Genomic DNA, 12,520 nt, shown 5'->3' with positions numbered 1-12,520 from the left:
ATTTAATTAATATTTAATATTAATTCAAATGCCAATCCCAGTCAATTCCGACACATAATTGATTAAGATATTTAAATCTTATTTAAATATCTCAGATTCTCTCTTTTCGTTTAATTCGTAAATAAAATAAAATTGCGGTTAAATATATCGTATATATGTAACGCATATTCCCTAATTTGAATTCGAACACTTCGAACTCACTCGTCACACTGTTCTATGGTTTAGTCCGATATGAGCTAGCAGAGGGACCTAATGGACCTATAGATCATGGGCTCCAACGATTCAAGATTAACCGATTAAACTCATTAACCTGGTTAACCAATATTCGTTAACTACTAGGACACTCCACTATAGCCTAGTAGTTGCACTCCCCTCACTATAGATATATTTCTGTCCATCTGATATAACCATGATTAGTAAGTCGATCCTTCACAGGTTGTTCGTAACTAGAGTTGGGTCAATTTACCGTTTTACCCCTGAAGTTACTTCTTGTTCCTTATGTCTCACTGATCCTCTAATAAACAATTGGTTTGTGGTCCAACCAGTAAACCGAATCCCTCTCAGGCCAATGAGAGGGTGGGGCCCCTTGTTCAAGACCTGGAGTCAGTGCTTAAGGGAACTACCTTTCTTCTATCCCTAAAAGTGGGTAGGAGTGAATTCCGTCTTGCACCCCACGTCCCCAGCCATTCACCCAGTCTTACCCCTGAAATGGGAGGCCTGTTGAGTCGGCGAACTAGAGCCACTCTCACCCATGCAAATCTAAGGATAATTCCGAATAAACAGGAGTTCATGGTTAGCTCAGGATTAAAACCGAGTTACCTAGGTTATCGAATGAAAAGAAAATCAGTCTCAACAGTAAACGACTTTATAAAGTGAGAGTGGTTTTCTTCATGGTCCGATCTTATGCAATACTCATTGCATAGGACGCCCCCACTCACATGTCTCCACATGCACAATTTAGTGATCGCATTGTTTATATCATATACAAAAGTGGGCCGCATCCATAGTGTCCCCAGAATAAGGTACTCAGCCTTATCCTTATACTATAGATCATTTTGACTATATACTTGAACTTGATCCACTCTTATGTCTCTACATATAATTCAAGTAGTCATACTATAGCCAGAGTGTTCTTAGTTTATTGGATTTAGATTAATGATCGTAAAGTTCACTTTATTCAATAACAATTTTTACTGAATAAACAACAATAATAACTTTATTGAAAATAGAATATATCTTTGTTTACAAACTATGAGTTTTAGGACATAAAACCCAACATAATGAAGCTTCGATAGTCTGGTCGCAGCCCGTGGATTATGATCCTCTTCATTCGATCTTCTCCAATTGCGGACTTTGGGTCTAGTTCAGTAATCTCCCGATAGATTGACTTGACCTTTTGGAAATACTAAGCAATTGTCATATCACGTTGTGAATTGACAACAACTCATTCTCTATAAGTTGTAGCCTAGCATCGTTCTTCTTTGAGAATAACATCACGAACGTGTCCCATGCTTCTTTCGGTGTCTTGTCATCCCAAATATGCTCTAACATCCCTTTTTCGATTGTGGTCTTCAGGGCAAACATTGTTTTGCCTGCTTTGATTCTCCATTTCCGCAAGGCACCGTTAGAATCATCCTCTGGCGGTGTAGTTTCGCACCTGCCAACTATCTCCCAAAGATCATGTTCTTGTAAATAGGACATCATGTATGTTGCTCATGTGTTGTAGTTGTTGTTGTTGAGTTTCCTGATTTCTCCAACGATTTGGAAATCACCCATCGTGTTGGCTATACCTTAGTAATACCAAACAAGCTCTTTTGACACAAGACTTGCAGAGTCACAGACTACTCACGACACAAAAGAAACTCACACACTAATAATCTCAAGAAATCGTTTCTGATGTGGAAGATCAGACAAAGCTGCAACCACAGAGCATACTAAGAATTCCAAGAGATCGACAACTTATACTAACCTCGCTCTGATACTAAATTGTTGAACACAACTCAATGTGGGAAACACTTGCACACTTTATTAAGAACAATCGAGAAGAGATTTACAAGTCACTCGGTAGAAACTACTAATTTGTATTGCTTGGAATTTCTTGGGATGATAAACTAAGTAGACTGGGGTATTTATACTGATGATAGGTAATCAACTCCTAAAATTTCTCAACGTTTTTTAAATCATCTACCTAAATTTATTCATAAAATTCCTAAATTTATTCCTAAAATCCTAAATCATTTTCTTAACCTAAATAGTGGCTCATACAATGTTTGGGCTTAACCCTAGGGCTAGAGATGATATTTTAACAACAGGGTGGGTCTTTATCCATGTTAACAAATGAGAAAATCATAGATTCTTCTTAATACATGGTAACAAACCAGTAAATCTAGAGTCTGTTGATCCATGGTAACAAACAATTAAATAAGTAGATTATCTTACTATATAGATATGATCTCTTTTTAACAATAAAAATGTCATCTTACCTATTTTGAGAGACAATTACTCGTTAAACTCAGTCGAGTAATCTATAAACCTCTAAGGTTTTTGCCGTGATTAATATGTATAATGAATTTGTGTTAAATTCTTTAATTATATAAAAGATAATCAATATAACCTAAATAATATATAGTATACGAATACGAAAAATGTTCTTAGAAAATAAAAATTACAAACTATGAGTTTTAGGACATAAAACCCAACATAATGAAGCTTCGATAGTCTGGTCGCAGCCCGTGGATTATGATCCTCTTCATTCGATCTTCTCCAATTGCGGACTTTGGGTCTAGTTCAGTAATCTCCCGATAGATTGACTTGACCTTTTGGAAATACTAAGCAATTGTCATATCACGTTGTGAATTGACAACAACTCATTCTCTATAAGTTGTAGCCTAGCATCGTTCTTCTTTGAGAATAACATCACGAACGTGTCCCATGCTTCTTTCGGTGTCTTGTCATCCCAAATATGCTCTAACATCCCTTTTTCGATTGTGGTCTTCAGGGCAAACATTGTTTTGCCTGCTTTGATTCTCCATTTCCGCAAGGCACCGTTAGAATCATCCTCTGGCGGTGTAGTTTCGCACCTGCCAACTATCTCCCAAAGATCATGTTCTTGTAAATAGGACATCATGTATGTTGCTCATGTGTTGTAGTTGTTGTTGTTGAGTTTCCTGATTTCTCCAACGATTTGGAAATCACCCATCGTGTTGGCTATACCTTAGTAATACCAAACAAGCTCTTTTGACACAAGACTTGCAGAGTCACAGACTACTCACGACACAAAAGAAACTCACACACTAATAATCTCAAGAAATCGTTTCTGATGTGGAAGATCAGACAAAGCTGCAACCACAGAGCATACTAAGAATTCCAAGAGATCGACAACTTATACTAACCTCGCTCTGATACTAAATTGTTGAACACAACTCAATGTGGGAAACACTTGCACACTTTATTAAGAACAATCGAGAAGAGATTTACAAGTCACTCGGTAGAAACTACTAATTTGTATTGCTTGGAATTTCTTGGGATGATAAACTAAGTAGACTGGGGTATTTATACTGATGATAGGTAATCAACTCCTAAAATTTCTCAACGTTTTTTAAATCATCTACCTAAATTTATTCATAAAATTCCTAAATTTATTCCTAAAATCCTAAATCATTTTCTTAACCTAAATAGTGGCTCATACAATGTTTGGGCTTAACCCTAGGGCTAGAGATGATATTTTAACAACAGGGTGGGTCTTTATCCATGTTAACAAATGAGAAAATCATAGATTCTTCTTAATACATGGTAACAAACCAGTAAATCTAGAGTCTGTTGATCCATGGTAACAAACAATTAAATAAGTAGATTATCTTACTATATAGATATGATCTCTTTTTAACAATAAAAATGTCATCTTACCTATTTTGAGAGACAATTACTCGTTAAACTCAGTCGAGTAATCTATAAACCTCTAAGGTTTTTGCCGTGATTAATATGTATAATGAATTTGTGTTAAATTCTTTAATTATATAAAAGATAATCAATATAACCTAAATAATATATAGTATACGAATACGAAAAATGTTCTTAGAAAATAAAAGAAAAAGTTCAAGAGTTAAAAAAAAAAAAGTTAAGGGTATCAATCCAATTTTTTAAATTAAGAACTTATTTAATTTGAATTGAGTTAAAATAAATGAAAATTTTATGATCATTTTTTGTTTTTTTTTAATGGATCGTACTCGAATTTATTACTAATTTTAAAAATATAATTAATATTTATTTTAATTTTATAAATATATTTATGATTATTTATTCTCGGAACAATTCTTAAAAATAAATTTTAACTATGAAATTGTGGCAAATTTGAATTAAATATTTAAAAATAAAAAATAAATATTTTATAAACTAATATTTTGTTTTTTTATTAAAAATAAAAATTTGAATAACCCGAATTTCAATGTAAAAAATTTATAATTTGGATAATCGATTTGAATATAAAAAATAAAAAAAAAATTCAAATCAATTCAGTCCAAACTAGGGCGGCCATAACTGAAATTATTTATAGAATGGGACATTTATGAGATCGTCTTCTCTGGTTATTTGCGTATAAGTTCCTATGAATCTAAAGAATAAGGTTGGTTGAGTTGTTTCGTTACAGTTATGGTGAGAAGATTTGCACTTCTTACAGTTTCCTGATTATGAAAATTGCACCAATTTCTTCTTCTTCTTCTTCTTCTTCTTCTTCTTCTTCTTCTCTCAAGAATTTAGTGCTTTCTAATCTTCCTAAACTCAACCCATTCAAATGTTTCTTCTCCGCCGCAAACTACGGCACTGGTTCGCCTCCTTGTTCCTTGACAGAGTCGGATTCGGCCGCCGCTGCCGCCGTCCCTTTTACCGGTGTCCTTCAAGATGAAGACCTTCTTCGCAAGACCCACATTTCTTCTTCTGAAACTTCCACTAGTTCCACTGGGCTCTATGTTCTGGACCTCATAAATCATGGTAAATTAGAACCCGAACGAACGCTTTACAGTAAAATGCTGAACAAGTGTACTCTCTTGCGCAAACTCAAGCTGGGCAGAGTCATCCACTCCCACATCCAGGGCTCTACGTTTGAGAATGATCTTGTAATTCAGAATTCTATCTTAAATATGTACGCCAAATGTGGCAGTCTTGAGGAGGCACACAACCTGTTTGATAAAATGCCTACAAGAGATATGGTTAGTTGGACCGTGTTGATTAGTGGCTATTCTCAGAGTGGGCGTGCGTTTGAAGCTCTTGGCTTGTTCCCTCAGATGTTCCACCAGGGCTTCCAACCCAATGAGTTCACTTTGTCTAGCTTGTTGAAGGCTTCTGGAGCTAGCCCTAGTGATGACCATGGCAGGCAACTTCATGCATTTTCTCTCAAATATGGCTTTGATATGAATGTTCATGTGGGAAGTTCATTGCTCGATATGTATGCTAGGTGGGGGCATATGCAAGAAGCCGAAGCGATTTTTAACGGGTTGGCTGCGAAAAACGTGGTGTCTTGGAATGCTCTGATTGCTGGTCATGCTCGGAAGGGTGAAGGGGAGCATGTGATGAAACTGTTTAGGCAGATGCTAAGGCACAATTTCGAACCTACGCATTTTACATATTCCAGTGTTTTTACTGCTTGTGCTAGCTCTGGATCTTTCGAGCAAGGCAAATGGGTTCATGCCCATGTTATAAAATCTGGGGGACAACCGGTTGCCTATATTGGAAACACTCTCATTGACATGTATGCCAAATCAGGCAGCATCAAGGATGCAAAGAAGGTCTTCCAGAGGTTGGTTAAACAGGACGTCGTTTCGTGGAACTCGATTATTTCTGGATATGCACAACATGGATTGGGAGCTGAAGCTTTACAGCTATTTGAGGAGATGCTAAAGGCCAAAGTTCAACCTAATGAAATTACTTTCCTCTCTGTTCTTACTGCTTGTAGCCATTCAGGGCTTCTAGATGAAGGGCAATATTATTTCGAACTAATGAAGAAATACGAGATCGAACCACAGGTTTCACACCATGTGACAGTTGTTGATCTATTAGGTCGAGCAGGTCGACTTGATGAAGCCAACAAGTTCATAAAGGAAATGCCTATCGAACCTACCGCAGCTGTCTGGGGAGCCTTGCTTGGTGCTTGCAGGATGCATAAGAACATGGATTTGGGTGCTTACGCTGCCGAACGGATTTTCGAGCTTGACCCTCATGACTCAGGTCCTCATGTACTGTTATCTAATATTTATGCTTCTGCTGGTAGATTAAATGATGCAGCTAATGTAAGGAAGATGATGAAAGAGAGTGGAGTTAAGAAAGAACCTGCCTGCAGTTGGGTTGAAATTGAGAATGAAGTTCATATGTTCGTGGCAAATGATGAATCACATCCAATGAGAGAAGAAATCCAGAAGATGTGGGAGAAAATAAGTGGAAAGATTAAAGAGATTGGGTATGTACCAGACACAAGCCATGTGCTTTTCTTCATGGACCAGCAGGACAGAGAAGTAAAGCTGCAATATCATAGTGAGAAGCTAGCATTAGCATTTTCAGTATTGAAAACTCCTCCTGGATTCACTATTAGGATCAAGAAGAACATTAGAATCTGTGGTGACTGCCATTCAGCATTCAAGTTTGCTTCGAAAGTCTTGGGAAGAGAAATCATTGTAAGAGATACCAATAGATTTCATCACTTCCTTGATGGCTTGTGTTCTTGCAGGGACTATTGGTAGAGCTATTAGCAGTGTACAAGTTCTTCATTACTAAGATCTGTCAATTTCTACCCTCAAGAAGTGTTCTAATAAAAGATTCGAGATCTTCGGATATACCTTTCGAAGGCTCGAGTTCAAACTTACCAAGAAGCCCAAGACCCAAAGGTTGGTTATAGAATTTTTGAACTCATATTCTTATGATTTTCTCATGGTAGATGCTACAAGAATACAGTAGAACAAAGATTAGATAAACAAAAAATATCAACAAACGATTGGTGATGATAGATTAAGATGCATTTAACCACTGTATGGGGGAATTTATACAGCCTGGTTCATTTTATAGCTTCTGATTGGACCTTTTAGCCATTAGGTGAAGGATTTTGAATCTCTAGTTTGTTTTGAGTTTGGATGATGCCTTGTATCTGTTCCCCTATGAAGAAGAAATGGAAGTTTATTCATATTCTGGTCCCTTATTGTACTGTTTTTAGAATACCAGTGATTGAGCCAACTGAGATTATTAAGAAAATCCAATCCTTGATATGAAAAAGAACGTTGCGCAACGTCTTTTCGGGATGTTTTGACTTATAGTTTAAACTTGGATGGTTTAAGAAGTCAATGTGTGAGTTTACTTATATTACGAGTTTGTTCATCTTGCTGCTGGGTATCTTAGATGTTCAGGTACCAATTATATACTAAGCAATCAAAGAGGACGCAATTTTGCCACAAATGACATGCATTGATATGTGAGTTTACCTTTACAATCAAATATGATCAAGACATAATTAACAAAAACACAACACGTCTAATGATTACACAAATACTTCTTTATGGATAACTGGGAGTTAGAACTTCGTTCCTCTATACCCAAGGGCACCGATGCCCGCCCAAGGCCAGAACCCGGGCGACATCAAGGGTTTTTGGTATTAAACTCACCCGAAGGTTTGAGTTTTGGATCTCTAAGATGGTATAGCCAGCCAGAGACCCCAAGCCCTTGCCATCGGAGCCACCACCCCTTGGGGCCATTATACGAACACCTGATAACCTATTATGGTGCCCTTTTTTGTTCTTTTTTGAGGGGGAGGGGGCGTTTTCTGACACTCATAATTAACAAAGGAATTTAAAGAGAACGTGGAAATTTGTACTAGTTTTTGAGCAGCAAGATTTAACCGCAACAACCACCAGATTGAGCTGTAGTACCATCTCTGCTTCCTGATGGCCCTGGGATTCCACCATATCCAACCTTTATCCCATATGACTGCACATAAGATGGAACATATCATCACTTGCATCATTCATTCTCATCGCTATTCATCCGTTGTAAAAACAAAATTCTAAGAGACTCGAATCTAAATTCTGTCACTTATGGCAGTCGCTAAACGCCACTGGCCAAACACTGGCCAAACACTGTCCAATTCAAGCAGCTAAATAACTTTTGACTAACGGTGAAACACCACTTCAAGTAGCACAGTCAAAAGTAAATTCAAGACCCCCAATCTAATCAGATGCACTTTGATCACCATGACGCAAGAGAAAATGCCATGGTCAAACTAAAACATTTCCGTACACATTTAGCAGCAAGTTAAAAAGCAAGCTCCATACCTCATTAGATACATCAAACACTCCATCCTGGATCTTCTTATATATATTGTTGCAGCAGTTTGTATGAATGCCTGTAAAAATTATTGATCATCATGAAAATTGTGAGACGGAGAACTGTTTACAATATATATCAAAAGATCAATATTGTATCTTTATGTCATGTTCTTAGCTTAGAGATGAACAGTGTCCAATTTTGAACTTTTTGGAAGGCAATTTATGACTATTCTATCACCTCCTCAACATTTTGAGCAGTTTTAGCAGAGGCCTCCATAAAAATTAGACCATGTTCCTTTGCGAACTGCTCCCCTTCCTCAGTGCTGACAGCCCTTCTGTGTGCAAGATCACACTTGTTACCAATAAGCATTATTGTCATGTTTGCATTAGCATGTTGTCTTGCATCTTCAAGCCAGCTAGCAAGGTGATTAAAAGTCTCCCTCCTGAAAAATATGATAGCCACGTAAGCTTAAGTTCGATGTCCTCATTGACTCGGGAAATTTAGGGGCATGATGATGAGGCCCCATTTCAGTTTATGCAGTCAATCAAGTTAAACTAGAAGGCTGAATCACGCCAAACATCATGAAGTTGGAACAGTTTAGAGCTGCTGTCAGACCTGGCTGACCGCATTATTTTAACAACTACGGTCTTGCTCAAATTATTTCCTTCTCACAAAACCTACAACTATGCAAGACAAAAATAAACCACAACTAATCCAAGAAAATTCGAGCATTCACATTTAAACTTTATGCTGTCCTCCCAAAATTCTACTAGATTACATCTACAACCTTCTAACACAATGGTCAGTCCCACTAACCAATAACCTATCTGACCAAGTCTTGTTTACTTTCATGAAGTACGAGGTTTCCTGGTGACTCAGGGATCAATAGGCCTCAAATTATCTATTAACTGTTTTGGCAATGCCAAGGGAGTTTCAAGAGCTCCCCTCCTCTCCACTATGCCCGAAGGAGCTACAATTGAGCAAAATGCAAAAAGGTAGCCTCCTCTTTGCCATAAGCAGCCTTCAACATACACAAAAAGTATAACTAACCATACTATATGGTCACATAATCATAACGCACACACCTGCCAATCCTCACGTACTTATATCACTCAGTCCCCCTTCTTCCCTTTTTCTACATGACTATACTTTTGGGTGACTTGCTGCCTATCATGGGTTTTACAAATTCTCACTCCCAGCATGAATTATAATTCAACTTCAATATGACTGGTTTAATTGATTGAATAATAGGTCCCCAGGAAAAGAACAATAATGAATTGCAAAAGGAATAGGAGTATCCTCTGCAAGTTTCTAAAATATCTTTTAAACAATAGTTCCGCATACAATTGACCCATTTGGGGGTTGAATTTCAAAAGCCTCCCTTACTTATTCACTAGAAAATTGGTGTAGCTGAGGGGAATGAATTTCATACACCTAAAACAATGAATATTTATACTAATAAAGCAGCAAATTGAAGCCTAACTAACCAGCTAACTCCAGTGGCTAAAGCTTAACAACCTGGACCAGCTAGGTTAAACGTAGCAACTATTGCAACCCAACAGCTACACAAGGCAACAACTCCGATGCCAAAAGACTTAGAAATCTTCTAACAGCTATTGTACCAATCTTGGTATAGGCTCGTAGCCTCAGGGAATTGAACTTTATTTAATCAGGAATGAATTGCATACAACCTAAACAATGAATATCTATACTAATAAAGAGTAGTATTAAGTTAGAAGGGAACCAAGAGGTAAAAGGACCTGGTGATATCGTAAACAAGCAAGGCACCAGCAGCCCCTCTATAGTAGGACCTTGTAATAGACCTGAAAGATTCTTGACCAGCCTGCAATTTTTTTTTGGAAAACTTCAGACTCAGAAAAACTCGATGAAATTAATAAGAACCAAAAGGACAAATCTAAATCGAAAGAGTACAAGGAACGAACATCTGTACCATTCTTACGTTATATATGTATAATAGAAATGAACAATACATGACATTGATTCAATAATGATCATCATTATTACACGCAGAGCAGATAGCAATTTTGAATAACGATCATTAAGCAATAGAATAAGTGTACGATGTTATGTGTATGCTCTCTAAGTTTAAGCAGAGCACTTGAGCTAAGAGCATATGTAAGTGTTGCATAACTTATAGATAACTTTTCAGATTCAAAGTCCTGTTACAATGATAAACTAAATAGTATAGAATAGTATAGACTATATATAGTAAGCATGAACGGAGGCTTCCCGGTTCTATAAGTTATTGTTTTCGCCTTTTACTCGAACTAAGATTAAGCTTATAGCAGCAGATCACCCGCTTGTCTCTAGTATAATTGCAGATTATTTTCCTTGAAATGGATCCAAGAAAAGGCAAAATACTATCCATAAACCAGAACAGAGCTCATTCAATTCAGTAGACAAGTGGCAAAGTTAAATATCTAAAGATTTGAAACATGAAACTCCCAAAAAAAGAAAGAAATAAAGAAAGAGAGATAACTAACCGTATCCCAAATTTGCAACTTAATTGGTTTGCTGTCGATGGTGATCATCCTCGCACCAAACTCAACACCAATAGTCAAGTCATGAACAGGCTGAAATCTCTTATCAGTAAACTGGAGAAGAAGACATGATTTTCCAACTCCTGGAGAATACAGCACAATTAAGCTTCAAACCTCACAATCAGACGACGAACAGAAAACAACATCCAATTCAAAGCTAAACACAGCAAGTCCCAAATCAAAAAGGAAACCAAGCAGAGCAGCGTTGACATCATCAAATTAGAGAAACAGATTAAGCACAAACCAACCCATAACCAAAGCGACACAATTGAGGAATCAGATCGAAAACGACAAAAGCATCAATACCAACACGTACCAGTATCACCAATGATGATGTACTTGAAAAGGTAGGCGTATGACATTCCGGTTGGAAATGAAGAAGAAAAACGAGATCGGCGGCGAGAGAAAATCGAGCCGCCAATTGCTATTAATATACAAACTTTGTTCACCCCTTACATCTTCGGACCCTTCTACACTCATCTCTCTGCTTCTCCAACGGATCTCTCTATTACCCCTTCCGTAACTCTTTCATTTCATTGACATTTACATTTACATTTACATTTATAAATAGTTGAAGTTAAAATATCTCCTTTTTAAATTCATTATAATTTTTTTTTAAAGTTATTAATTTATTAAATGTCTATTTTTCTTCGATTACCCCATCTATCTGAATGATCGGTCTCAACTCGGGAGGAGTGAACAGAAACATCAGCTCATGAACCTGAACCGATATGCCCTTCGGTTTCGTCGTGACTTCCGAAAAAGAAGATTTTTTTTATCGATATAGAACACTCATGTCGATAAAATGATTTGAACTGAACCCCTTTATAATTTTTTTGTAAAAAAATAAAAAAAATGAGGGTGAAATCCTCATTTTTTTCTTTTTTATCCAATGCTGANTTATTAGGGGCATCCCGAAGATCCTTGATTGAGTAGATCCAGAAGGGAGGGAGTTGAAGTGGATTTACCGACAGTGAACTCTCATGTTGAGTTTCGTTTCGTCTTTGGATGAGGACGGTAGTTCAGGAGTTCGCTCGAAAGAACTGGCGTACCAAGCTTTCGATCACTCATATGATGTGTAGCACAAATGAGTAAATAAATATACAGAGTAAATAGCTTGTTTATAAATTTATAATAATTAGAGAATCTTCTCGTACGCACTAGATAAGGCTAACTATAAGTCATTAATGATGGGAACCTAGATTCTTGATCTAAGGATATACTATGGGTAAGACTAGCCCGACTAGCCCAACTAATTGAACTAGGCTGAACTTAAGAGACTATTAGGTCTCTTTTCGATACTCCGATCCATTTATGGGATGACTTTATTCTCTAAGTTCTTTAGATAACTTGGATTTCTGGTTATCATAATTAGCCTTATTAACCTCTTAATCCACTCTAACGATCATCTCTAGAGCTTATCAATCATATCATATAAATTAGTTATGAGGGCCGGTTTAATAATTATAGTGTAGAGTTATCTCATCAATGCTTACCTGTACCCTCCATAGTAGCATCATCATACCATTTCGTGGCCGGTAAACGTGGTCATAGTATTTGGATTAACTACATTACCATTCCTTATTCTTGGGTTACCAAGATTTTCTCCTAGCTTGGTACGTAATAGAGTATTCTCTTATGTCGAGTATACTCTGTTG

At 37.0% G+C, this 12,520-nt stretch overlaps 2 protein-coding genes across 2 annotated transcripts; one reads left to right on the top strand and one right to left on the bottom strand.

Moving 5' to 3' along the window:
- Positions 1-4,531: 4,531 nt before the first annotated feature.
- On the top strand, positions 4,532-8,588 carry LOC111783490 (pentatricopeptide repeat-containing protein At3g24000, mitochondrial). Its single transcript, XM_023664421.1, has 2 exons — positions 4,532-6,872; positions 8,516-8,588. Exon 1 carries the CDS (start codon positions 4,686-4,688, stop codon positions 6,726-6,728), a length of 2,043 nt encoding a protein of 680 aa, XP_023520189.1. The 5' UTR covers positions 4,532-4,685; the 3' UTR covers positions 6,729-6,872; positions 8,516-8,588.
- LOC111783491 (ras-related protein RABB1c-like) lies at positions 7,423-11,351 on the bottom strand. The gene is given in 7 exon segments (XM_023664422.1): positions 7,423-7,962; positions 8,307-8,351; positions 8,354-8,377; positions 8,539-8,743; positions 10,062-10,144; positions 10,806-10,945; positions 11,179-11,351. Coding segments are annotated over 7 exon segments (636 nt in total). The 5' UTR covers positions 11,225-11,351; the 3' UTR covers positions 7,423-7,869.
- Positions 11,352-12,520: the final 1,169 nt, after the last annotated feature.

This window comes from Cucurbita pepo, chromosome LG20, assembly GCF_002806865.2.
Source record: "Cucurbita pepo subsp. pepo cultivar mu-cu-16 chromosome LG20, ASM280686v2, whole genome shotgun sequence".
NCBI lineage: Eukaryota > Viridiplantae > Streptophyta > Magnoliopsida > Cucurbitales > Cucurbitaceae > Cucurbita > Cucurbita pepo.
Note: the sequence above shows the minus strand (reverse complement) of the source record. Positions and strands in the feature narration are given on the sequence as shown.

Coding starts and splice junctions, on each gene's coding strand:
- LOC111783490 (XM_023664421.1), top strand. CDS start 4,686: ATGAAAATTGCACCAATTTCTTCTTCTTCTTCTTCTTCTTCTTCTTCT.